This window comes from Aspergillus alliaceus (assembly GCF_009176365.1).
Source record: "Aspergillus alliaceus strain CBS 536.65 unplaced genomic scaffold BDW43scaffold_21, whole genome shotgun sequence".
Taxonomy (NCBI): Eukaryota; Fungi; Ascomycota; class Eurotiomycetes; order Eurotiales; family Aspergillaceae; genus Aspergillus; species Aspergillus alliaceus.
Window position 1 is genome coordinate 422,851 of NW_022474704.1, and position 20,828 is coordinate 443,678.

Below are 20,828 nucleotides of genomic sequence, written 5' to 3' on the forward strand. Positions count from 1 at the left end.
GATCGGCCATGTCGCTCATCGACAGCTTGTGGGAGATAGATTTGTTATAGAAAAGGGAAGTCGACAGTCTTCAGCGACGTCACTATGGTTATGGAAGCGGTGAGCGGCTAAGCCACAGCAAAATTATTTTATCAATTATTTCACCCGGAGAAAATCAAATAGATGCTTTGGTCTTCCTGTAACCAATAATTATAAGTCCATGTGAAGGTGCCTCTAGACTAACCCCAGGCATAGGTATGAACGCCACATTTTGAGCATCAACACGCAAAAAGCAGTTGCCTAATTGCACCTTTAGCCACCACCAAATATGTACCTTAAAATTTAGGGGTATTCCGGCACTGCCATATATGCATATTCCACCACTTGTACAGTAAGCGGTAGATAAAGCCGAGGGTAAAAGGACTTCTTCATTCAATATTAAATTGCCCTGTTGGGGTGCATAGTGACCTGCACTTTTATCGTAACATCACTGCAATCTTCACTAGCACTAGGATTACTCTTTTGAGGCAGCAGAAAAGTAGGCAACATGGTCATGATTTAGGTGGACGAAGTGCATCACAGTGGAATGTTCAAGAACATTACTTGATTGAGGCTAGCTTATACAATCAGACATTGAGTCATATCAGATAATTCAGAGATCTCTTCTCTACAGGCCTCCAACATGGGAAGCAAGACAGCAGTGAAAAGACCAATTACTTCGAGCGCTCCCTAGGCGGGCCGTAGCATACAGAACGCTACGAGACTCTCAGTTACTGACTCAAAAGCGATGTATGAGCCAGGGCATTTTGTTTTTCAAAAATTCCCAGCCGACCCTAGGGCCAACTGGAGTGGTCAAAAAAGTAGTTTTCAACTAGCAAAAACACGATCTCGGATGTCTCCTCACTGATACGTGTATTGCCCGTGCACTAGGATGAAGAGAAAAAGAAAAGAAAAATCCTAAAGGATTGGGGGGGCCACATAGGATTATATACTATCGCCAAGACCTGGACGGGTGCGCTAGCGTAAGCGAGCTGCTTGCCCTGACCCTTGATTGGCTCGCCTGCCAATGTTTCCCCGAGTACTCCTTAGTCAGTATGTAGAATTGGGTTAATAGTTGTATCACCGTCCAAGTGACCTTAGTATCCCCCCTTTATTGTTATATGACCATACAAAGGAGGCAGTTTATCTACTCTATAGTACTATCTAGGTACCTTGTAAGGGAGCTACGACTTAGAATATTCACCGTTTTGATGGATATTGGTAAACATCCGCTACGTCTACCCCACCTATCATCTTGGGCTATCAGCGGACATTCTCGCTCCGGTCTCTTGCATACTATTGTACTTATCATGCACTGTTCTCAGTTTCAAAAAGGTTATCAATTGCTTGGGGGTCTGCCCTTCATCTCCTTTCGTGTGTGATTCTACGCATCCCGAAAAAGCTTATAGAACAATGAGTTTTCCCCCTATTGTCTTTATAGCCCTTTTGTGACATATCGTGCAAAACACAACATGGGACCGCGTAGAATGCTTTCCAATAGGATCCACAGCAGCCCCATTACAAGGTTGGTGATATGTGGTTGTCAGGAGGGGTAAAAGGGGAGAGTCATTCATTCCTACCCTATTGTCCCGGAGCACGTGACAGGCCATGTCGTAATGCCCGTCCCTCCGATAGAAGTGTTCGAGAGCATCCGATCATTTAATGCTCACGCTACCTCCATTACATGAACCAGATGACCTAGTTACCTGGATCTTCTAGAGGCTCGTTCCTCCAGCTTTCCTGCTCTACAAGCAAATAATTAAATCTTGAAGCTTCATTCATAGTTTCCATATGGCCATCGCCACATAGCTGCGGTAACTTCTCAAACTCCGCTTCTATTATACTTCCTCCGACCTACACGGACCTCCTACTTCACCAACCATGGACCTTGTTCAGAAAGAACACGACCGGTTGTCGAAGAAGATCAAAGCTGCGCAAGGTATAAAAACTGTACAAGCGACGATAGATTTACTACAGTCGGCTCGAGATGCCATTGCTTCCGGTTGGTTCCCTTCTCCTCAAGACGGGAGTGTCTCAGATGCCCGCTGTCAGCTTTCATACCCGACTCGTCACCCAAACCAACCATGGCTAGATAGTCTGTATCTAACACTTATTGCTTCAGATCCAAGTCAGGCGCCTTTAACGTTGGCTAAGCTTCAGAACTCCGTGAAATCATCCTTCGACTCGATTAATGACGGTCTCAAAGAAATGCATAGCAGCCTTAATAAATATTCAAAGTCCCTCGACAAGGTACACCCCTCAAAAGTCAAAAGATCAAGTGCGAAGGAACTTGGAATCGAAAAAAATTCGCTAACGCCTGAATAGCTCTTCAAAGACCGACCACTACCAAGTACCGAGCACGATGCCCTCTCTTCCCAAGAACACCTTATTAATCGAGCCATCGCAATGCATCTTCTGCGTGAAGGGCAGTTTTCCGTTGCCGCAACATTCCTTTCAGAGATGGCTGAAAAGAAGGCCATGGACTCGCAGCAACAGGCCGACACAAGCGCCTCGGAAAACGCAGCGACGCTCTTAGACATAGATGAAGTCCCTTCGAACGAGGTTCGGAAACAGTTCGCCACCATGTATTTCATACTCCACGAAATGAAGGAGAATAATAACTTGCTCCCTGCAATCCAATGGTCAAGGGACAACTCAGACGCGTTGGAAGCCAGAGGAAGTAATCTTGAATTTGAGCTGTGCCGGTTGCAGTTCGTCTGGCTTTTCCATGGCGGACCAGATCAGCAGGGGCCTATTCCTACGGGTCGACAAGTAGCTTTAGAGTACGCCAGGTGCGAATTCCAGAGCTTCCTACCCAGATACCTCCGGGAGGTTCAGCAGCTTATGGGAGCAATGGCTTTCTGCCCCAACCTGCAAGACTCCCCTTATAGATCTATCTTTAACAATCCTTCGGCATGGGAAGATGTGGCACACTCTTTCACTCGCGAGTTTTGCTCTCTTCTTGGACTGTCTGCTGATTCGCCTTTATACGTCGCTGCTACGGCCGGCGCAATAGCTCTGCCAACGTTACTAAAACTGCAAACCATTATGAAAGCGAAACGGACAGAGTGGACCACAGAGAATGAGCTTCCAGTGAGTGGTTTCAGTGCCTTTTCCACATCACTCTTACCTAATTTAATTCAATCTAGGTCGAGATTCCACTTCCACCATCGTATCTCTTTCATTCTATCTTTGTCTGCCCCGTTTCTAAAGAACAAACTACGGATGATAACCCTCCGATGATGATGCCATGTGGTCACGTAATCGCAGAGGAGTCGCTCAAACGGTTATGCAAGGGCAGTAGATTCAAGTGTCCCTACTGCCCTAGTGAAAGCCATCCTCGAGAGGCAAGGAAGGTCTTCTTGTAGGACATTTATAACGGCGGTTATTAGAGTGAACGGTAGGCGTAAAGGCTAGGCATCTCTATACATATTGAATTTTGGACTGAGAGTGACAATGGGAATTGGGAGCGTGGCTATCTCTGGCGCTTGGGGTAATGGGTAACTTTTCGGGCTGAATATGGTTCTACGGCCTATACATATCGACTTCTCAAGCATATATCTCCTCATGAATCGTTCGCTGACTAACTTCAAAGCGATTGTCCATAAATGTTCATGAATTAGTTCGTACGCGATAGAAGTTTGATACTTGAAAAGTCCTGTATCGACGATACCCACACATCTTCAATGATAGATCTATTTTTTCCCCACCACCGGTGCTGCAATTGCACGCACATCTGAAACATGCGAGTAAGCGATCGTCCAAATTCAATTGACGTATCCAGTTCCAGTCCTTATTCCACCATGCGATTCGTCCATCGAGTAGGTGAGGTTCCACACTCCCTTTCCCATTTCCGCAATGTAATTGGCCAAGGGTCGGCTCCCGTGATAGCGCGAGTATTTGGCGATTCTATACGCGTGCATTACCTGTCCTTACGCGTCTCAACCAGTTCCAATCACCTTCGCATGAACAAAGATCATGCACAATCCCCATGCCAGGCTGATTATTGGCAAGATGGATGGATCAGAAAGGATACAAACGGCCCTATCTTCCCAGGCCACCAGGGCAAGATTGCTCGACCAACCGGCCTCTTGTCTTCCGACTATCCGTACTGACAGGGGCATTCATACGGAGGCCGTACATGTATTCTCCATCCGTTTCACAGCTGCTATTAGCTTTATTAGAAAAAAGGAGCCCCCTAAATCCATCACTGTCTTTCTCATATTCTTATCTCACCCTTCGTTGCAAAAGGAAAATCGCCCTCAAACGAACCTAATCCAACAGAGCTAGCGTAGCGATTCCGGGAAAAAAAAGGATGCTTCCCACAAAACGCACACGCACACCTCCAGGGAATCCAGATAGTTTATCCTCCAAGTATGGAGCCGGAAAATTCGTTTCTCGGAGTAGAAAGCAGCAGCTATTCAGGGACAGTCCGTCGGTATCACGACGTCTAGACAGGCGTCAGGGATCATCTACTCCAGATGGACGGTAAGAATCTTGGAAATCGTATCGAGAACCCTGCCAAAGACTAAACAGAGTCGTATTTGCCAGATCGCATTCGCCAGCCGTCATTACGCTCGGTGTAGGCCCCGATAGACGCCTCTTCGCAGCTCACAAAGACATTCTATGCGTATCACCGTTCTTCGCCACAGCGTATGCCCAAGCCAATCCGGCCGACTCTCCCAACAGACGGATCAACCTGCCCGACGAGCAACCGGAAATCATCTCGTGTATCCTCGAGTACCTCTACAAGGGCGATTACTACCCCCGCCTGGTCCACAACAAGCAATGCAATTCCTGGGAGTTGGAGGAGACGGGAACCGATAAGGATGGCCAGAGTAATGGGGCGACTTTGTTTCATCATGCCGCTGGTGCGGAGATCCTACGAGATACTGCTGTTTAGTATGTTCTCTTTCCTACCTTTCTCCCCTTTTGGCTTCGGCTTGTTATTCTCCTACATTGATACTCCTATGGAGAGAGTATCCTGCTTACCTATGACAACAGCTGCGCGGCGGAAAAATATGGCCTAGACCTCCTCAAACGCCTGGCCTTGCGAAAACAAGGCTTACATTCTGGTATCCAGTGCAGTACTATCCTCACTAGTGCGCGCTATGCTTACAGCAATACCCCCGATAACGAGTCCAAGCTCCGGGCGCATTACCTCGCCTTGATCATTCGGAGTCGGTCGACGTTCAAACGCAGCGGAACGATGCAAATGGAGATGGAAGAAGGGGGAAAGCTGTTTTTCGATCTTTTTGTTGCAATGTGCAATCATATGGTAAGTTTTTGTCTGCTTTATCGTCTCTGATCGCGTTACTAACATGGAATAGGACGATCTTTCGTCGAATGTTAAACCCTCTCTTAGGTGTTAATATCCACTGGTTTGATTTTTGGGCAGTTTGGGTGTTCGGTATATAATGTATGATGGGATGTTGCAACATCTTTCGTTGGATATTCTCTTGTTTCGGTTGTTCTTAGCTGCCTGGTTGCTTTTAAGGCTCTCTGTTGGGGGAGATGCTGGATGTCTTGGCTTGATTTCATCTAATATGCATGAACTGCGTATAGACTTTTATAGTTATTGTTGTGCTTATATAGAAATAATTCTATGTTCTTGCACAATACCACGCGCCGTGATATACCTAGTACGTAAATGTAAACATAAGTCAAAAGATGCTCTGTAGGCGATCGTCTAGATCATGAAATCCTTTCTCGGTACAATGTCAAAATTGAATTACCAATACAAGGCATCTAAATGTCATAAATCATGACGCATCTATTGTATGTTCATTGAAAATGCTATCTCTCTCTCTCTCTCTTCGCCCTTTCATCGAAATGATCAATGGGGTAACAAGTTTCTGAGTGGCTATCACTCAGTAATCCTTTGCAATGCACTACTGTTCATGTCGCGTGAGGTATGTCACAAATCTAGTCACCAAATGTTATATAGATGGTAGACTAGGGTAAAGTTTGTGTGCAACGCAAAGTCACCAAGGTCCAGGTGACCAAGTCATAGACGCCCGGGCAGCACAAGTTAATAACTCGACGATCTGCATTCAGGGTCGTGTGGAAAGTGATACTGTTGTGGTCGTAAGTTCTGGTCACAAGTTCTGGTCACAGTGTATGTAAGTGATATAGGAAGATAATCAGGAGCATAGTGCTTCTCGTCTCAAGCTGGCTGTAAGATACTAAACACCTGTTCCTGGGAACGCCGTGCCGCCCTTGCTCAGAACAACCATGCCGCGCTCACGAGCAATATAACCTTTCATAAGGCCCTATTAATAGTCAATGACTGATTATATGTGAAGCGTCACGCCCAACTTACTTTGTAGACAAGGTTCGCTAACAGACACTCAACCTCGTCAATGTCAACACGAGATCTATCATCAGCATGGGTGCCTATTCTCAGCGCTGCTGCGAATTCGGAAACTGGGACACGTGTACGTCGAATTGGTGGCTGGCCCTCCTTGGATTCTTCGAAGCCTCCGGCAATGAAGACCTTTCGGAAGAGATTCCGCAATGCTATGTCACGTCCCCTCTCAAGAGGCAGATAGATGCGCCGCTTAACAAATTCTTCTTCTCCTGCTGCCATAGCATTATCGAAGCCATTGAGATCGCCCTTCATGATACAGCTACAAAGGGGACGGAACAGCTTCTCAAGCCTGGGAAATGGGGCAAGAAGCCTTTTGCTAGGTAAAGTATGCGTTGTGACAAGGTGGCAGGGGATAAGATAGAGGAGGATCTGCCTTCAAAATAGTTAGCTAGGTAATTGTACCAATACAAGGTGCACTTACTCTTTATTCTTGATTGCATTTTTGTGGCACATATTCCAAGCGTATGCTAGGTGCTCTTCAGCCTATCAAAACGCAAGTTAGTCTCAGAGGCCAAGAGATACTGAGGCTGTTGTTTACCTCTGCATAGTTTTCATCCAGGAAATGAATCAATCCAACATAATATTTAAAAGTAACTATGTGAGATTTAGGGAAGACCTCCATATCTGGGAGATCCGCTGACGAAGCGTTGAGCGCACGAAGCAGGTTCTTGGAAAGAGAAACAGAGTTGATCTGTTCCTTTGTTAGCTGAGAGCAACTTCTTATGACAGTGACACTTTACCTACCTTAAAATAGGTCTTGAACAATAGATTGGTTGTATTGTATATTCCCCATTTGCGCGACTCCTCAATCGATGCCCTGGATCTAGTTATTAGAGATGCATTGCAACTCAATACACCGCCAGTGGAACATACCTGTCGCTAAGGCACAAAGTAAACATCCGGTTGATAATACGAGCCGACTCCTCAAGTTTCGCGCTCTTTTCAAAGTCGGCAGCTATGTCATCTTGGAAATTGGCGCCAAATGTAAGTGAATCTTGAGATGATAGTTCAGCGTCTGCTTTCATGGCGAAGGTGCGTAAGTATTTCCCCACGATATATAAACACGGTACCGTCCACGCCTGAAGTCCGAAGTTCGAGTAACCTCTGATGAGGATATTTGCCAAGTCTTTCCAAGAGTTGAAGACCCTGACCCAGCTCGCGTTCGACGGAGAATCCGTGAACTTGGTGATCTCTCCAACTGCGGTCCAATAGGCAGAAAAGATATCAATCCAAGCATTCTGTTCTTGCTTCGGTAATTTCAAGCCACTAGCCTGAAAGAGGGTATAGCGAAGATCTGCAGTAACGCGCGCGGCATTGGAGAAGCGGTAGAATGATTGGAGTCGCTCGGGGTATTCGGCGGGGGCAACGGGAGTGAGAGCCGCTGCGAGAAGAGGGCCAGAGCCAATTCGCTGGCCTTGTTCAAAGTCTTCAAATACGGAGGTCATGGTGATGTATGTATGTTCCGGGATTACTCATGAACTTGCAATATCGAATGAGCAAGCTGGGCCCATATCAGAGGGCTATGGCGGAGACATGGGAATACGCTATCGTCACTTTCTTCGTACTACAGGTAATGGTGGGGAACGACGTCTCACCGCCTACGGGAACGATCCTATCAGCCACAGTGGCTGAATTCCTAATCCGGCATGGCATCATGTGCCAAGCCTCAAAGGTCGCTTAGGGTGGCAGCCCTAACTCAACGGAAATCACAAATCCCCAATTTCATGAACGAGACCCAACCGGCATACCTCTCTCGAGCAACCACAACAGTCGACAAAAGTGAGTCCTACCCTGACACTTTTACCCGCTATGTTGAGGTGATTTGTTGCTAACAGAATTACAGATGGGTGAGTTAAGAAAAGTGTTTCCTTTCTTCGGACCTCCTTTTTCCCTGGTGGATCGGTGCGGTGTTTCCCCCCTGCGAACGTTGAACGACACAATGCCCGAGAAAGAAAGCCTTGAGGAACAGCATTGGGATAGTCTGAGGTTTATTTAAAGAAAGCGATAATATCGGATGGGTTGGGAAATTGAGCACGAATACATGTTTGGCAGGGTCGGAACGATGGGATTTTACGGTCGCAAATTGTGGGAAATATTCTCGGCATCGAACATATCAACCACGTATCGCATGGAATTCAGTGCACCGATCCAAGACGTTCTGACGATTGCACACTATTGAACACTTGAAACATGCGGAATGACTGACTGGTTATCATAGGGCGTCTCACCGAGTACCAGGTCATCGGGCGTCATCTGCCCACCGAGGCTAACCCCACGCCCAAGCTTTACCGCATGCGCATCTTTGCGCCTAACACTGTCGTGGCCAAGTCCCGGTTCTGGTACTTCTTGACCCAGCTCCGTAAGGTCAAGAAGGCCAACGGTGAGATCGTCAGCCTCAATGTCATCTCCGAGAAGCGCCCTTTGAAGGTCAAGAACTTCGGTATCTGGATCCGCTACGACTCTCGCTCCGGTACCCACAACATGTACAAGGAGTTCCGTGAGATGAGCCGTACCGAGGCCGTTGAGGCTCTCTACCAGGACATGGCTGCTCGTCACCGTGCCCGCTTCGGCTCCATCCACGTATGTTTCCTCTGATCGCGATCGCTGGTTTGTGGTTGTCTAACGATCCCGTACAGATCCTCAAGGTTGTTGAGATCGACAACGCCGACTCCATCCGCCGCCCCTACATCAAGCAGCTCCTCCAGAAGAACCTCAAGTTCCCTCTGCCTCACCGTGCCGCCAAGCCCGCTGGCAAGAAGCTGTTCGCCTACTCTCGTCCTTCTACTTTCGCTTAAATGTGAAATTTTGGGTGTTGGGGGAAGGAGTGTGGATGAAATGACTATGTTATGGCCATAGCATGCATGTAGGACAGAGCACGCAGAGAACATAGCGTGTATCTACAACCCAGATAATGGGAGAAATGGTTTTGATGTCTCACTAGTCCTCTGCAGCGACCTTTCTAGTTAAATCTCTTAAAATACCGGGTTTGTCTTCTGAATTTTATGGGTTCTCTACGAGGTGAAAGAAGTAATATGCCTATTGATCGGCCTGCTTACCCAGTCGGGTTTCAACTCGTAGAGCATTAATTGTGATTCAGACCCGAACGCAACCTAAAGTCTAGCATTGCTGAGAGACCGCCCATAGAATGGTTTCCCAACATCTTCCGAATGATATTCGGTGGATGAGAAGAGCTCGAGTCTGATAGCAACGAAACGTGCATTATGTCTCAACTATGATACCCTAAATTCACATCGTCAGATGCATTGGGGGACTAGTAATGCGCCCGTGCTTGGCCTGGCCGGATATATTTCTAATCAGCTCGGATTTAACTATGGCTTGAACGCCGTGACCGCAAGACAATATATCTCACGCATCAACTCTCTGGCCTTCCCCTCCACAGGGAATACGGCAACAATGGTAGATCGTAGTTCGACGAATCAAATGGACTCCATAATCATGTAGTAAAATGCCACGGAATTAGGTCTCACGTTAGTAATAAATATCAGGGCAGGTATTGCGTCATGTGCAGTCGGCGAGGTCGGAGGGCGGGTCCCGAAAGTGCAGAGCTCAGTACTTAGTCTCTCCAGCCGTCTTTCCACCATTCTTCTCCTCTCTTACCCCATTGAACATCCCCTCCACTCTCATTCCCTTCCAAAATGTTTGCCCGTCAGGCTTTCCGCTGTGCTCAGCCTTTGAAGCAGGTAAGAATCGGCATCCCTCCATGTCACCAGAGAGACCCATGCTGACTCGTGTGTGCGCAGAGCTTCCGTAAATACTCGTCGGAGGCCCCCAAGGCCAAGTCGTTGGCTCCTATTTACACTGCTGTTGGCGCTACCGGTCTCGCTGTTGGATTGTACCGCTACTACTCTGGTGCTGCTTCTACCGCCGAGGTCCCTATCGAGCGCTCCAAGGTCTTCACCGGTGGTGACCAAGGATGGGTGGACCTGAAGCTGTCTGAAATCGAGGTCCTCAACCACAACACCAAGAGACTACGTTTCGAATTCCCCGACAAGGAATCCGTCTCTGGTCTTCAGATTGCCTGTGAGTGGCTTCGATAGCGAATCTGCCTGAGTAGCCGTACTGACGAACCCAGCTGCCCTTTTGACCAAGTTCAAGCCCGCCGGCGCCGAGAAGGCTGTTCTCCGCCCCTACACCCCCGTCAGCGATGAAGGTAACGATGCACTCTTCTATACTAAGAATTGACTACATTGCTCACCCCCCATGGCAGACCAGCCTGGCTACCTCGACCTGGTTGTCAAGGTCTACCCCAACGGACCCATGTCTGAGCACCTGCACAGCATGAACGTCGACCAGCGCCTTTCCTTCAAGGGTCCTCTGCCCAAGTACCCCTGGGAGGCCAACAAGCACGAGCACATCTCCCTGATTGCCGGTGGTACTGGTATCACCCCCATGTACCAGCTCATCCGCCAGATCTTCAAGAACCCCGAGGACAAGACCAAGGTCACACTCGTCTTCGGCAACGTCAGTGAGGATGACATCCTCCTGAAGAAGGAGCTTCAGGATCTGGAGAACACCTACCCCCAGCGCTTCAAGGCCTTCTACGTCCTTGACAAGCCTCCCAAGGAATGGACCGGTGGCAAGGGCTTCATCACCAAGGAGCTGTTGAAGACCGTCCTTCCCGAGCCCAAGGAGGAGGGCCACAAGATCTTCGTCTGTGGACCTCCTGGGCTGTACAACGCTATCAGCGGTAACAAGGTCAGTCCCAAGGACCAGGGTGAGCTGAGCGGTGTCCTGAAGGAGCTGGGATACAACAAGGATCAGGTCTACAAGTTCTAGATGAGGGATGTATGATGTTAGCATTTAGATCTCAAGTTATCAATCAATTGTATGTACTTGTTGGGAAATGAAAAACCTACATTTGGCGAAGCGGGCCTGTTCTGTATAAAGAAACAGAGATAAATAAATAAATACATACTAGTGGGAAATAGCTCCCCAGAGCCCTAAAGGCTTTCTAGAAGATTCATACACTATAGATATCAAGAAATAATATAAAATAGGCAAGCCATCAGCAAACAACAATCTAACTTTTCCTTTAGAAAAAAAAAGAAGAAAAAGAAAATGTCATTGATCCCCCGCCTCCAAACACCCCTCGACCATCCCATCCACGGCCAAATCCCTATCCCCCGCCGACAAAACACCTCTCTCCACCAACATCATCAGTGCATCGCCCACCCAATTCTGACAATTCCAGTCCAAATCCTGCCGCCCATTCTTCACCGGCGTGGCTGACACCGCCCGCCGAATGGTCGCAGCACTCACCGACCCATCAATCTCCGCCACGGGCACCGCCTTCGCCAGCTCGCCGCCGTCGTGCGGATCCAGGTCCACGTCCTCTTGGAAGATGAATAGGCCCTGCGTGCCGACTACATGCATTGTACTGGTTGTGCCACTCGGGAAGGTGAAATGGAGGGCTGTGTGGCGGTATTCTGGGTAGTCGAGGGGGGAGCCGGTGTAGATTAGGATGGTGGATTTTGTAATTGACATTTTTCTTTTATAGCGAATTATTAAAGTGAGGGTTGGGTTTAGATATATATTTTGTTGGCGGGCGGATGGTTTAGTAGTGGGTTTTGTTGATTTTTAGTTGTCTAGGTTTTTATTTTTGGTGATTACCATTATACACAAGTATTGTTTGGGTGGGTTTTAATATCAAATATATATCGGGCAGAATGAAGATGGTAGAGTAGAGTGAAAGGTTCGTTTGTCACTGATGAAGGAAAATAAGAATTTACGGATCTGATGCCAAGACTTTGTTTTCGGTGTTTTGAACAAACAATAAGTAGTTTTTACTGGGTGCCAGTTGTTTCTTTCTTTCATTTCATTTCATTTTTTTTTTTTTTTTTAGTTGTACCTCTTTCTTTCTGACAGCTGGAGGATTTTATTCGGAGATTGGCCCCGTGATCTGGGGTGCCTTAGAATATCCCAATTGTCTAAGACGATATTCTGTCTAAAGAAAATATTCAGAAATGGACGGCTGAACAAGAGGACTTAAGGTCCACTGTGAATACAAAAGTTGTGAGAACGACATTAGACAGAATGAAATTCTACTCTGAGTTATGTGCTATGCGTACTCAGAGAACGTAGTCAATGGTTGATTCTTGAACCCTATACCATTCATGCATTATTAACCATCACACATTATATATATATTCAAGCCAATAGAAGAATAAAAAAGAAGATCTAGACTGCACAATCGCGCCGAGCCAAAGAAGCTCCTTCTACATCCACTTCCTCTGTACCTGGCCTTGCTTAGGTGCATGCTCTGCCCGCCAGCACGGGAGCCACTTCTTCAGAGCGAGACTGAACAGCTTCCGCGACTTGTCAGCAGGCTTATAGCCCAAGTCAAAATCAAAGCAATGCTCCGCGTTAGGAATGACATAGCCGAAGAGCACGTTCTCGGGGGTCTCAACGCCACACTTGGGGATATTCGTGGTGATATGCACATCCTGGGGCGCGAACGTCTCGTTCGACAACGGCGTCAACGTACGCCAGGGGTCGAACTCGCCAGCGCTCCAGAAGACATTCGAGGGTCGGATAGACCACCCGCCTGTTTCGGCATTAGTTTCGTCGGCCTCTGGGTGGGCGGGGATCAGGCCGCTCTTGCGTGCGCCGGGGAACTGCCGGTAGCAGATGGATTGCTGGTACTCCAGGGATTGGTACTTAGACAGCATGGAGTGGGGACCCAAATTGTCGGCCTGGAGGTAGCCCCATTCGGTGCAGTACTGCCAGGTCCAGCTGATGGTGTCGGGTTCGGAGAACCGCTGGCCTAGTTCGCAGGATGTCTCAGTTGTGTTGTCCTGTCCTCTGCAATTGGTGCTGCCGAAGATGTTGACCAGGAAGAGTAGCTCGGGCCAAGCGGCGAACTTTTCTGTCAGCTTGTCCGCCCCAATTTTTGGGGCTATACCATTGGGGCTGGCGTCTTTGTCGAGGTACTTGCAGAGCTGGGAGAGACTGCCTTTGCCGCCTTCTACCCCGTAGCTTTGGAAGAGGTTGTAGATGCTCCCCAGCGCGGCGGTGAAGTCGCCGTTGGAGTTGTGGATGCCTTCTTTTCCGATGAAGAGACGCTTGATGTCGTCTGCGGCCTGGCCATTCTTGTCTAGTTGGCTGTCGATGTAGTCGTTGATGGCTTGTAGGTCTTTGACGCAGCCTCCGAAGCCGTTCGCGACCATGCCGCGGTAGACTTGTTCGAAGTAGATGGTCATGTTGACCCGAGCCTCGACTGGCGCGGACATGGCGAAAGAAGCGAAGATGGTGTCCGGGTACTCATTGCGAGTGAATGCCGCCCGCATGCCCGGGTACGAGCCACCGAGCATGACCCATGGGGCAGACTTGGGGCTCAAGTCGGTCCCGTTGAGGCTGAATTTCTCAGCGAAGTAGGGAATATCGGCTAACGCCTGGCGGTTGGTGAGGTACTCGAAATGCTCATTTGGCGTGCTCGTGTTGACAGGGAAGGGCAATGATTCGCCATAGTAACTTCAGTCCATAGTCAGTAATTAAGCACAGGATTAATTTCTGGATCAAACGGTCTCACCGATGCTCCCACACAAGGCCAATCGCACCAAATTCTTTCAGGTAGTCTGCGAAGAAATTGTCGGATCCGCCCAGAAACGCCTGTGCTAGGTTGTAGGCGTTGCCTTCGCCGCCATCCAGCACGAAGATAGGACCGCCGGGCTTATAAAAGTCTGTCGAAACCCAGTAGCGATTCTTGTAGGATCCCACAGACGGATCATCGTGGTCAATCGGGACCTAGGAGATCCGTGTTAATAATAACCACATATCGATGGATCATTTTTGTCCGGGAGAGAGACATACTGATATCCGCTGGGCTGGGACTTCTGAGCCTCGACCGCGGGCAATAGCAGCCTCTGCAATCTTTTCCGGATTGAACCTGGCGGTGTGACCATCGATACCTAGTACCGAGGCCAGTTGCAGGCTGTTGGCCCTGATGGAAGGGAAAAAGCTTAGGGCAGCAGACTGGCCCACCAGCAGGGTGAGGAGGGCCTTGGAAAATGTTTGCTTCAGGGAAACCATAATGAACTGGGACCCCGTCGTTTACTAGCTATAATGCTCTTGAATCCACAGGTTACAAGATATCGCCGCGCGGCAGTCCCTTACTTATAGCTTCTCTGCAGAAGCCACCACCCATGCTGCTTTCTTTACTAGTCCTCCATTCAGAGCGGAGGGAGCCACTAGTTCCATGTCGATTTGGCTGGTACGGCCCTGCAGGGAAGTGAAATGACCTGAACAGTGATTGGTAAGAGGCTTATATTGATATTGGGCCCACGTAGCCGGACGACTTGGTCTTCTAGCGTGCGGGACGGATTATTGCAGCCATCCTAAGTAATCGACCAGTTATAGATAAGAATCTGCTTGCCTGGTGGGGCGCAATCTCGGGCCATGACTAGTTGAACAAGAGTTTGAAAGGATCGAATAGACATCTGAGCCTCAAGGATGCACAAGGCTGTGATGAAGAATTGTCGCATTGAATATTTGTTTGACTTAGCAGGGTTGACTGCATGCATAGCCTGCGGCCAATCATTCTTCCAACTTGAATGGAGGTATGAGTATGGAGGACGGACAAGAGATTTGGTTGTTGTTGTTGTTGTTGTTGCTGTTGCTGCCTGACAGCCCTCCAGGGTCCGATACTAGTACCTGCAGATCCCTTGACAAATTGGGGTAAAAACTGCGGAAGTTCAACCGGAAAGTGCAACGCTGTTATCTTAGTTTTGCGAGTTTATGGAATTAACTATGTCGGATCCCGCTAGCTTTAATATAAACCACCAAGACACGGGTTCTTTAGGTCAAAATCACTCTCAAGTTAATCTTATCGGGATGAAGACAGTTTTGTTGCATGTAACTGTCCCTCCATACTCGTGCTCACCCTCCTGCTGGAAGATAGTTCGAGGCAAGGGACCTCGTGGGGGCCATGCTGGATTTATTTTTAAATCTGACAGTACACGAGGCTGACTTTCACAGTCATCTCAAGTGTTGAGTGCATCTCCCTAGTCAGTATACTAAGGCCTTGGCAGTCGGGGCTGCCCAATCGCACTTCCATTCGAATATTGTCTCTCCACAGCATTCCGAGGAAAAGTATTCCTCAATATTCGGGGTAAAAACGGAGTCCGAGCGAGCCCATTTCTCAGCAAATCACCAAATAAACCTCTCCAGTTCCCCACAATGCAAATGTCGGTCTAAGGAACGAGGATGTAGGTGAGTTGAGTCGAGTATGAAATAACAGTATGCATAGCCTCGATTGAATTTCTCTTAGCAAAGCTTTTCGCTAGCTGGGTATGTGGCAGTGTTTTTTTTTTTCCACATTGGAGGCAGAATGACTGTGAATTGCCCCGGAATGTTATTCTCGGAATAATCGTTGTTTCCCGTACGCTGGAGTCGTGGGATTCCTCGCATAAGAAATGCGCTTTTAGTACCAGAGGTTACTTTTGTGTCTTGCAACATGTATCACCTAGGATCCACCACGCGCTTTCCTATTGATGGATGTACATACTAGTGTACGCTGGTATGGTTCGGTTATCCTATACCTGATGTAGTGGATTGGCCCAATAATTCATCCTCTCTACCATGGCATGGTATACCAGGTAATCTCAATAGTAGACATGCTAAAGGCGACGTGGGGGGAGCTCATAGAGGAGGGCATGGATCTCGAGACTTACCATTTGATACCATAGAAAAGAATGGAGGAGGATATGCGCCTGTAGCTGGATACTTGCTTTCAACAACTGGGCAAGGAGTAGCCAGGTTATGCTGAGTTCATAGTTCAACAGGGTTTATGGCTGACGATGTACTCGATACCATCGTGACAGGCCTATCTACCTTGGCATCTTGACATTATTCTAATAGTGGTTATGCGCGGTTGCCAAGTTGGACCTTGTTGCTTATGTGCTAAGCCAAGGCTGCCCCGCGAGGTCGCTTTCCAGACTTTTGGCTCTGATATTGGCTCGGCCAGATATTGGATACAGACTTTCGGCTGACGCAACTGTTGATTGCCTGAAAATATTCACGATAGAGACCATTCCTCCAAAATCTAAAGGCCACTGGTCTTCCGAACCTGGATCCCAGTGAGCATTGATTATTTCCTGGACAGCATGGCTCCCTTTCTATCATCTTTTTGACCGAAGAAGGGCACAAATCTCGCTGCAGAATATTTTGCTGTAGTTTAGGAGTCTTTTCCGATGCACCATGTGCGACGGCAGCTCTCTTAGGGCTGGGATAGTGTCGTCCAGATCGACAGGCTGATATTCAGGCCCTCATAAGTTAGCATTCAAGTGGGTAACCCTTAGCACATAGTAACCAAGATTCTATGACAACAAAGCTATAAGCGCCTTTATAGTCGTCATCCTATAGTTTTGTAGCGATATGACTATAGAAGTTCGCGTCTTGGTACAAGAACTTTTTGGAACTTGATGTAGAATATAAATCCCACTGAGGTGTTGGCTTTATCCAGCTGTAGTACCCGATAGTAGTGTGTCAATTTTGTGGTCCAGGGCTTCGTCTGATCTCCATGGCACGTATTGCACCGGAATGTTATGAATTTGGTTCTTTGGTGGGTTGGGTAGATATTGGAGAAGCTCTTTTGAGACGACTTGAAGTAGTTCCGCGTATAATGTAAAATCCGATGGTATATTATGCCTATTGTGCAGGTACCCCAGATAAGAACCGCAGTGTGTTTATGAAGGCAGACAGACTTGAAGAGGTAGATGGCTCATTATGCGATCATCGGGACTAAATAGAATATCGGTGTTGTATTTCAATCATTGTTGGTGCATCTAGACTCATCCTGTGTACCTTATTTGTTGTCCGATTCTGTAGTTGTTAGTTATTGTAGAACTATTTTGCAAAGAGGACTAAAAGGAAGAGAAGGAATTGGTGGGGGGGAGAAACCCAGTTATCTAGAGGCCAGCACCTGACTAACGAGGTGGACACCAAGCAAATTCTGGGAAGGCAACGCGATTATTCAACGGTTTGTTTGGCTGCTTCTTAAGTGGATGAGGTAATCTTGTATGGTGCGCGAATGGCTGATCTTCCAGTTGATTCTAGGTATGTACTACTCATACAGCTGCTTCTTCTGCTTCTTCTGCTTCTTCTGCTTCTTCTTCTACTTCTTCTACTACTACTATCTCAATAAATTGGCAGATACGGCGATTGTGTCTTGCTGATAGTCTATGGGGTGAACATCAACTCATCTTCATATAAGATCTTTTCCTCATAAAGCTTATGTAGTAATAAGTTTATGGTTTAGCACCAGATAACTGTTCAATGGAGCAAGGATGGTATTTGTTGAAGTACTTGAGAAAACAACATTCAGAGGCCCCATTTAATCTACATGCGAACAAAAATTGGCTGTATCCACGGGAAAGAAAAACTAAAAGTCTTTCAAGAAAAAGAAGACACGAATAGAAACGTACATTTCCAATCTCTTGAAGACGTACAAAATAGTATTATGCTAACGCCCGACCTCCTTTCTTGACAATACCATCATCATCACCATGAGCTTCAAGGCCCTCAGCATGTTGGCTAGGCAGTCTGTTTTAATCGCGTGACCAACATGTCGTCTAAGACCTTCAGGGCTGATTTCGCGTTCGGTCCCTCAAGGACTGATTTTCCGGCAGTCATGAGAAGCCGTTCCGGCGCTGGCTGTTCAAGATATGGCATCACTCGCGTTCGGTGAGCGGTCCGAAATAACTATCCGCTGTCAGCCAATACGGCAGAAAGGAACAAGTAGAGCAAGGATGTAAATGCATACCTTCATATGGTTCACCATCTTCTTAAACTCATCCTCAATCTGGCAGTCCATCGGCCCCTTCAACTTATGACGAAACGAGTACTTCTTGAAGGCTCTACAGAGATCTCTTTGTCGAATAGGAATATATCGATCCATGTTTTCGTCGCTCAAGTATTGATCCAGTCCCAAGAACGCATCAAGTGCCTGGAAGATCAAAACATGATTACCCGATAGTCCGTCATCCTTGACGTACTCCCCATTTATTATCCGCCCTACACCCCAGCCTTGGAAGCCCTGGATATAGCTTAGCCATACTTCCCGGGAAACGCGAGATGCGGTGAGCCCGTCGTAGAAGATCTTGAGGAGGTGACGTAGTCGGAAGGTGATGTTTTGGAGATGTGTCAAGCATGATATATTGCCCTTTTCTTCAAAGCATATGATGGCGCGGACCATGTCATAATAGATAGGTAGGGCCTGAAACGGATAGTCAGAATTTGTGAACGCTCTTTGCTCATAGGATGCTGCTGCTCTTACCAGGACTTCGAGATCATAGAAAAGACGGAAAAAGGCATCTTCGGATGACTTGATCTTCTCGGACATCCCAATATTGATCTTGAAGACTCGTTCTCCTTGCTCGTCAAAATTGTGCAGTACATTCGCCGTATTATTCCCACTATCAGCCTCCACCCCGAAGGCGCGTTGGAGATAAGGCCAAGGCACTTCCAGTTCCGGAGGAAACTCAACAATCTTCTCAGTCTGAGCGACCTTGACTACGGGAATTGTTGCCCATCTAGAATAAGTGTTAGAGAATGCATAAAGAGTTTAACAATGAGAACTACTGGGGAGATTTATATACCTGTAAGCGTGACGACAAACTGCAATGCAGCAGTAGAAGGCATTGTAAGTGTCACGGGGGAATACATCCCAATTTCCTGCTTCAGCGGCGATCAGGAGCTTCTCGACACCGACAATATCAATTCGTTCGGTGAGGAGCTTCCTCATGCGGGATCGATATCTGTTGCGCTTTTCCTGATTTACATCATCTTCCAGCGAAGGCTGTGCTGAAGGCAGGCTGGGAGCGAGCTCGTGATAGATCTCTTTATAGGGCTGCAAGGACTCTGGCCAGGTCTCGTAATTTGTTTTGGGGGGCCAAGCACCCGCACCGTCATTGTCAATCAAGTCTGATAGTAGTGATGCTATTCCATAGCGACCTTGCTCTTTCATCAGTCTTAGGCATTGGATTTGCCAGGCCGATGCATCAACCCTAAGTCGCTTTGGGTGCTGTCTCCAAGTTACAACGATGATGAGAGCGATTAAAAATGAAAGGGGAAGAAGAAAGAGAAACATTGTGCAAGATGTAGTATGGAGGCACTGCTATAAAGTATAATGTACAAGTCCTAGTGGAAGGGCCGTCAAAAGCACCGACTCCTTGCACTTCTTAAAAAGGTTATGGCAAAGCCCTCATATACTTCTGTGTATAGAAACTTCCACCAAACCCACTGGAAACACGGAGACCAACAAACGACTTTACTGGCCTGAAATGATCTCAGCCACTAGGTTTAGGGCTCTGACTCCATTTGTTGCCTATAATGTCTTGGCCACCCAGTTTACTCTTGGCTGTATGGCAGTCTTCTGCTCCTCCGGCTGCGAGGCACGGCAATTCATAAAGCCAAGGAGGTTTAGATACATCGACAGACCTTGTACCTTGTAGGCTATATTGGTATCTATTCACAAAGCATGCGTCTATCCGGAAGCTTTCATCTCCGCAATCAGGGCAAGAATCCTATTCATCAAGAAGGGCAATTGGGTGAGCCACTACGATTGGTCTGGATAGATTGCACCCTCATAATTAAACACAGTCTCGCTTAGATATACTGGGAGTAGATAAATTTCCTGTCTCGCTAATCTTACTCCAAGCTGCATGATGCATCCAATTCAGCTGTGCAATATCCAAGGTGCAGAACAGTCGGGGTAGTGGCGTTAGGCATCCCGGCTTTAAATAAAAAGTGATCATTTTCCTGACATGGGCCGAGTTTGACTATCTGATTGGCCTGCATGACCTGCGGTGTGCCTGTCGTGGAATGTTCTTTATAACTCAATGGTAACCGTCGTATGACAGATCTGAGCCAAGAATACTGTGGCTGGTCGGCCGTTAAACAATCGCTCTACTCGAATGGGTCAGTTTGACAACTTGACTCTACGTATACGAGTCTCTCTATGCAGATGCAAATAGTACCCCATCCACAGAGGCCCCGGTATCGTCTATAGGCTCGTCAATTCCGATTCCAACCGCCGCGCACACGAGGCTTTCTGCAAAATATGCATACCTTAGCGCTTAGTCCTCCTCACGGTACTAGACGACGCAATACCACTCACGTCCCCACTCTTGAAGGAAACCTCCTCGCATGTTCAACTTATGACTCCTCCATTGGGCCGCGGGCACTGGTTCGCTGATGCTACTACGCTGTCATTGTTACTCTACATCGGTCCTTCCGAAGTTGAGGCTTAAATTCGATACCCACAGATTGCGCAATCTGCCCTATTGCAATGGTTGTTCGGCGTCCCCGATCTGAGTATATGTGAGACTCTCTTGGATGATGAGGGATGGCTATTACTGATTGCTCGGGCCTCAGTCTCGCTGCATCCATGACTACACGTGGCTGTATTTCGGGATTTGGATAC

At 47.7% G+C, this 20,828-nt stretch overlaps 8 protein-coding genes across 8 annotated transcripts; 4 read left to right on the forward strand and 4 right to left on the reverse strand.

Annotated features, from left to right (window-relative positions):
• The first annotated feature begins 1,685 nt into the window (after positions 1–1,685).
• Positions 1,686–3,574, forward strand: BDW43DRAFT_85009 (ubiquitin-protein ligase RMD5). Its single transcript, XM_032050594.1, has 4 exons — positions 1,686–2,020; positions 2,141–2,268; positions 2,344–3,111; positions 3,168–3,574. Exons 1-4 carry the CDS (start codon positions 1,900–1,902, stop codon positions 3,384–3,386), a joined length of 1,236 nt encoding a protein of 411 aa, XP_031900536.1. The 5' UTR covers positions 1,686–1,899; the 3' UTR covers positions 3,387–3,574.
• Positions 3,575–4,333: 759 nt separating this feature from the next.
• On the forward strand, positions 4,334–5,390 carry BDW43DRAFT_311043 (BTB/POZ domain-containing protein; the record flags this gene model as incomplete). The annotated part of the gene is made up of 4 exons (XM_032047105.1): positions 4,334–4,506; positions 4,570–4,920; positions 5,023–5,296; positions 5,349–5,390. The coding sequence occupies 4 exons, from the start codon at positions 4,334–4,336 to the stop codon at positions 5,388–5,390; spliced, it is 840 nt and encodes a 279-aa protein (XP_031900537.1).
• A 332-nt stretch (positions 5,391–5,722) lies between these two features.
• Positions 5,723–7,900, reverse strand: csn12. Its single transcript, XM_032041905.1, has 6 exons — positions 7,262–7,900; positions 7,133–7,205; positions 6,927–7,079; positions 6,810–6,871; positions 6,341–6,761; positions 5,723–6,290 (listed from the first exon to the last, which is right to left on the reverse strand). Exons 1-6 carry the CDS (start codon positions 7,831–7,833, stop codon positions 6,204–6,206), a joined length of 1,368 nt encoding a protein of 455 aa, XP_031900538.1. The 5' UTR covers positions 7,834–7,900; the 3' UTR covers positions 5,723–6,203.
• Positions 7,901–8,120: 220 nt separating this feature from the next.
• BDW43DRAFT_85061 (60S ribosomal protein eL20) lies at positions 8,121–9,422 on the forward strand. Its single transcript, XM_032050595.1, has 4 exons — positions 8,121–8,167; positions 8,232–8,235; positions 8,607–8,968; positions 9,025–9,422. The coding sequence occupies exons 2-4, from the start codon at positions 8,232–8,234 to the stop codon at positions 9,181–9,183; spliced, it is 525 nt and encodes a 174-aa protein (XP_031900539.1). The 5' UTR covers positions 8,121–8,167; the 3' UTR covers positions 9,184–9,422.
• Positions 9,423–9,991: 569 nt separating this feature from the next.
• BDW43DRAFT_275940 (cytochrome b5 reductase family protein) lies at positions 9,992–11,291 on the forward strand. Its single transcript, XM_032041906.1, has 4 exons — positions 9,992–10,089; positions 10,150–10,429; positions 10,482–10,559; positions 10,617–11,291. The coding sequence occupies exons 1-4, from the start codon at positions 10,045–10,047 to the stop codon at positions 11,183–11,185; spliced, it is 972 nt and encodes a 323-aa protein (XP_031900540.1). The 5' UTR covers positions 9,992–10,044; the 3' UTR covers positions 11,186–11,291.
• Positions 11,292–11,470: 179 nt separating this feature from the next.
• On the reverse strand, positions 11,471–11,893 carry BDW43DRAFT_311047 (uncharacterized protein; the record flags this gene model as incomplete). The annotated part of the gene is made up of 1 exon (XM_032047106.1): positions 11,471–11,893. One exon carries the CDS (start codon positions 11,891–11,893, stop codon positions 11,471–11,473), a length of 423 nt encoding a protein of 140 aa, XP_031900541.1.
• Positions 11,894–12,607: 714 nt separating this feature from the next.
• On the reverse strand, positions 12,608–14,589 carry BDW43DRAFT_85091 (serine carboxypeptidase S28-domain-containing protein). The gene is made up of 3 exons (XM_032050596.1): positions 14,219–14,589; positions 13,938–14,152; positions 12,608–13,879 (listed from the first exon to the last, which is right to left on the reverse strand). The coding sequence occupies exons 1-3, from the start codon at positions 14,435–14,437 to the stop codon at positions 12,625–12,627; spliced, it is 1,689 nt and encodes a 562-aa protein (XP_031900542.1). The 5' UTR covers positions 14,438–14,589; the 3' UTR covers positions 12,608–12,624.
• A 3,349-nt stretch (positions 14,590–17,938) lies between these two features.
• BDW43DRAFT_311049 (uncharacterized protein) lies at positions 17,939–19,493 on the reverse strand (the record flags this gene model as incomplete). Its single annotated transcript, XM_032047107.1, has 4 exons — positions 17,939–18,106; positions 18,168–18,620; positions 18,681–18,936; positions 19,003–19,493. 4 exons carry the CDS (start codon positions 19,491–19,493, stop codon positions 17,939–17,941), a joined length of 1,368 nt encoding a protein of 455 aa, XP_031900543.1.
• Between the last annotated feature and the right edge of the window lie 1,335 nt (positions 19,494–20,828).

Coding starts and splice junctions, on each gene's coding strand:
- BDW43DRAFT_85009 (XM_032050594.1), top strand. CDS start 1,900: ATGGACCTTGTTCAGAAAGAACACGACCGGTTGTCGAAGAAGATCAAA. Junction 2,269..2,343: donor ATTCAAAGTCCCTCGACAAG/GTACACCCCTCA, acceptor ACGCCTGAATAG/CTCTTCAAAGACCGACCACT. Junction 3,112..3,167: donor CCACAGAGAATGAGCTTCCA/GTGAGTGGTTTC, acceptor AATTCAATCTAG/GTCGAGATTCCACTTCCACC.
- csn12 (XM_032041905.1), bottom strand. CDS start 7,833: ATGACCTCCGTATTTGAAGACTTTGAACAAGGCCAGCGAATTGGCTCT. Junction 7,080..7,132: donor TGTTCAAGACCTATTTTAAG/GTAGGTAAAGTG, acceptor ACAAAGGAACAG/ATCAACTCTGTTTCTCTTTC. Junction 6,872..6,926: donor TGGATGAAAACTATGCAGAG/GTAAACAACAGC, acceptor GCGTTTTGATAG/GCTGAAGAGCACCTAGCATA.
- BDW43DRAFT_85061 (XM_032050595.1), top strand. Junction 8,969..9,024: donor CCCGCTTCGGCTCCATCCAC/GTATGTTTCCTC, acceptor GATCCCGTACAG/ATCCTCAAGGTTGTTGAGAT.
- BDW43DRAFT_275940 (XM_032041906.1), top strand. CDS start 10,045: ATGTTTGCCCGTCAGGCTTTCCGCTGTGCTCAGCCTTTGAAGCAG. Junction 10,430..10,481: donor CTCTGGTCTTCAGATTGCCT/GTGAGTGGCTTC, acceptor TGACGAACCCAG/CTGCCCTTTTGACCAAGTTC. Junction 10,560..10,616: donor CACCCCCGTCAGCGATGAAG/GTAACGATGCAC, acceptor CCCCCATGGCAG/ACCAGCCTGGCTACCTCGAC.
- BDW43DRAFT_85091 (XM_032050596.1), bottom strand. CDS start 14,437: ATGGTTTCCCTGAAGCAAACATTTTCCAAGGCCCTCCTCACCCTGCTG. Junction 14,153..14,218: donor TCCCAGCCCAGCGGATATCA/GTATGTCTCTCT, acceptor CGGATCTCCTAG/GTCCCGATTGACCACGATGA. Junction 13,880..13,937: donor GGCCTTGTGTGGGAGCATCG/GTGAGACCGTTT, acceptor TATGGACTGAAG/TTACTATGGCGAATCATTGC.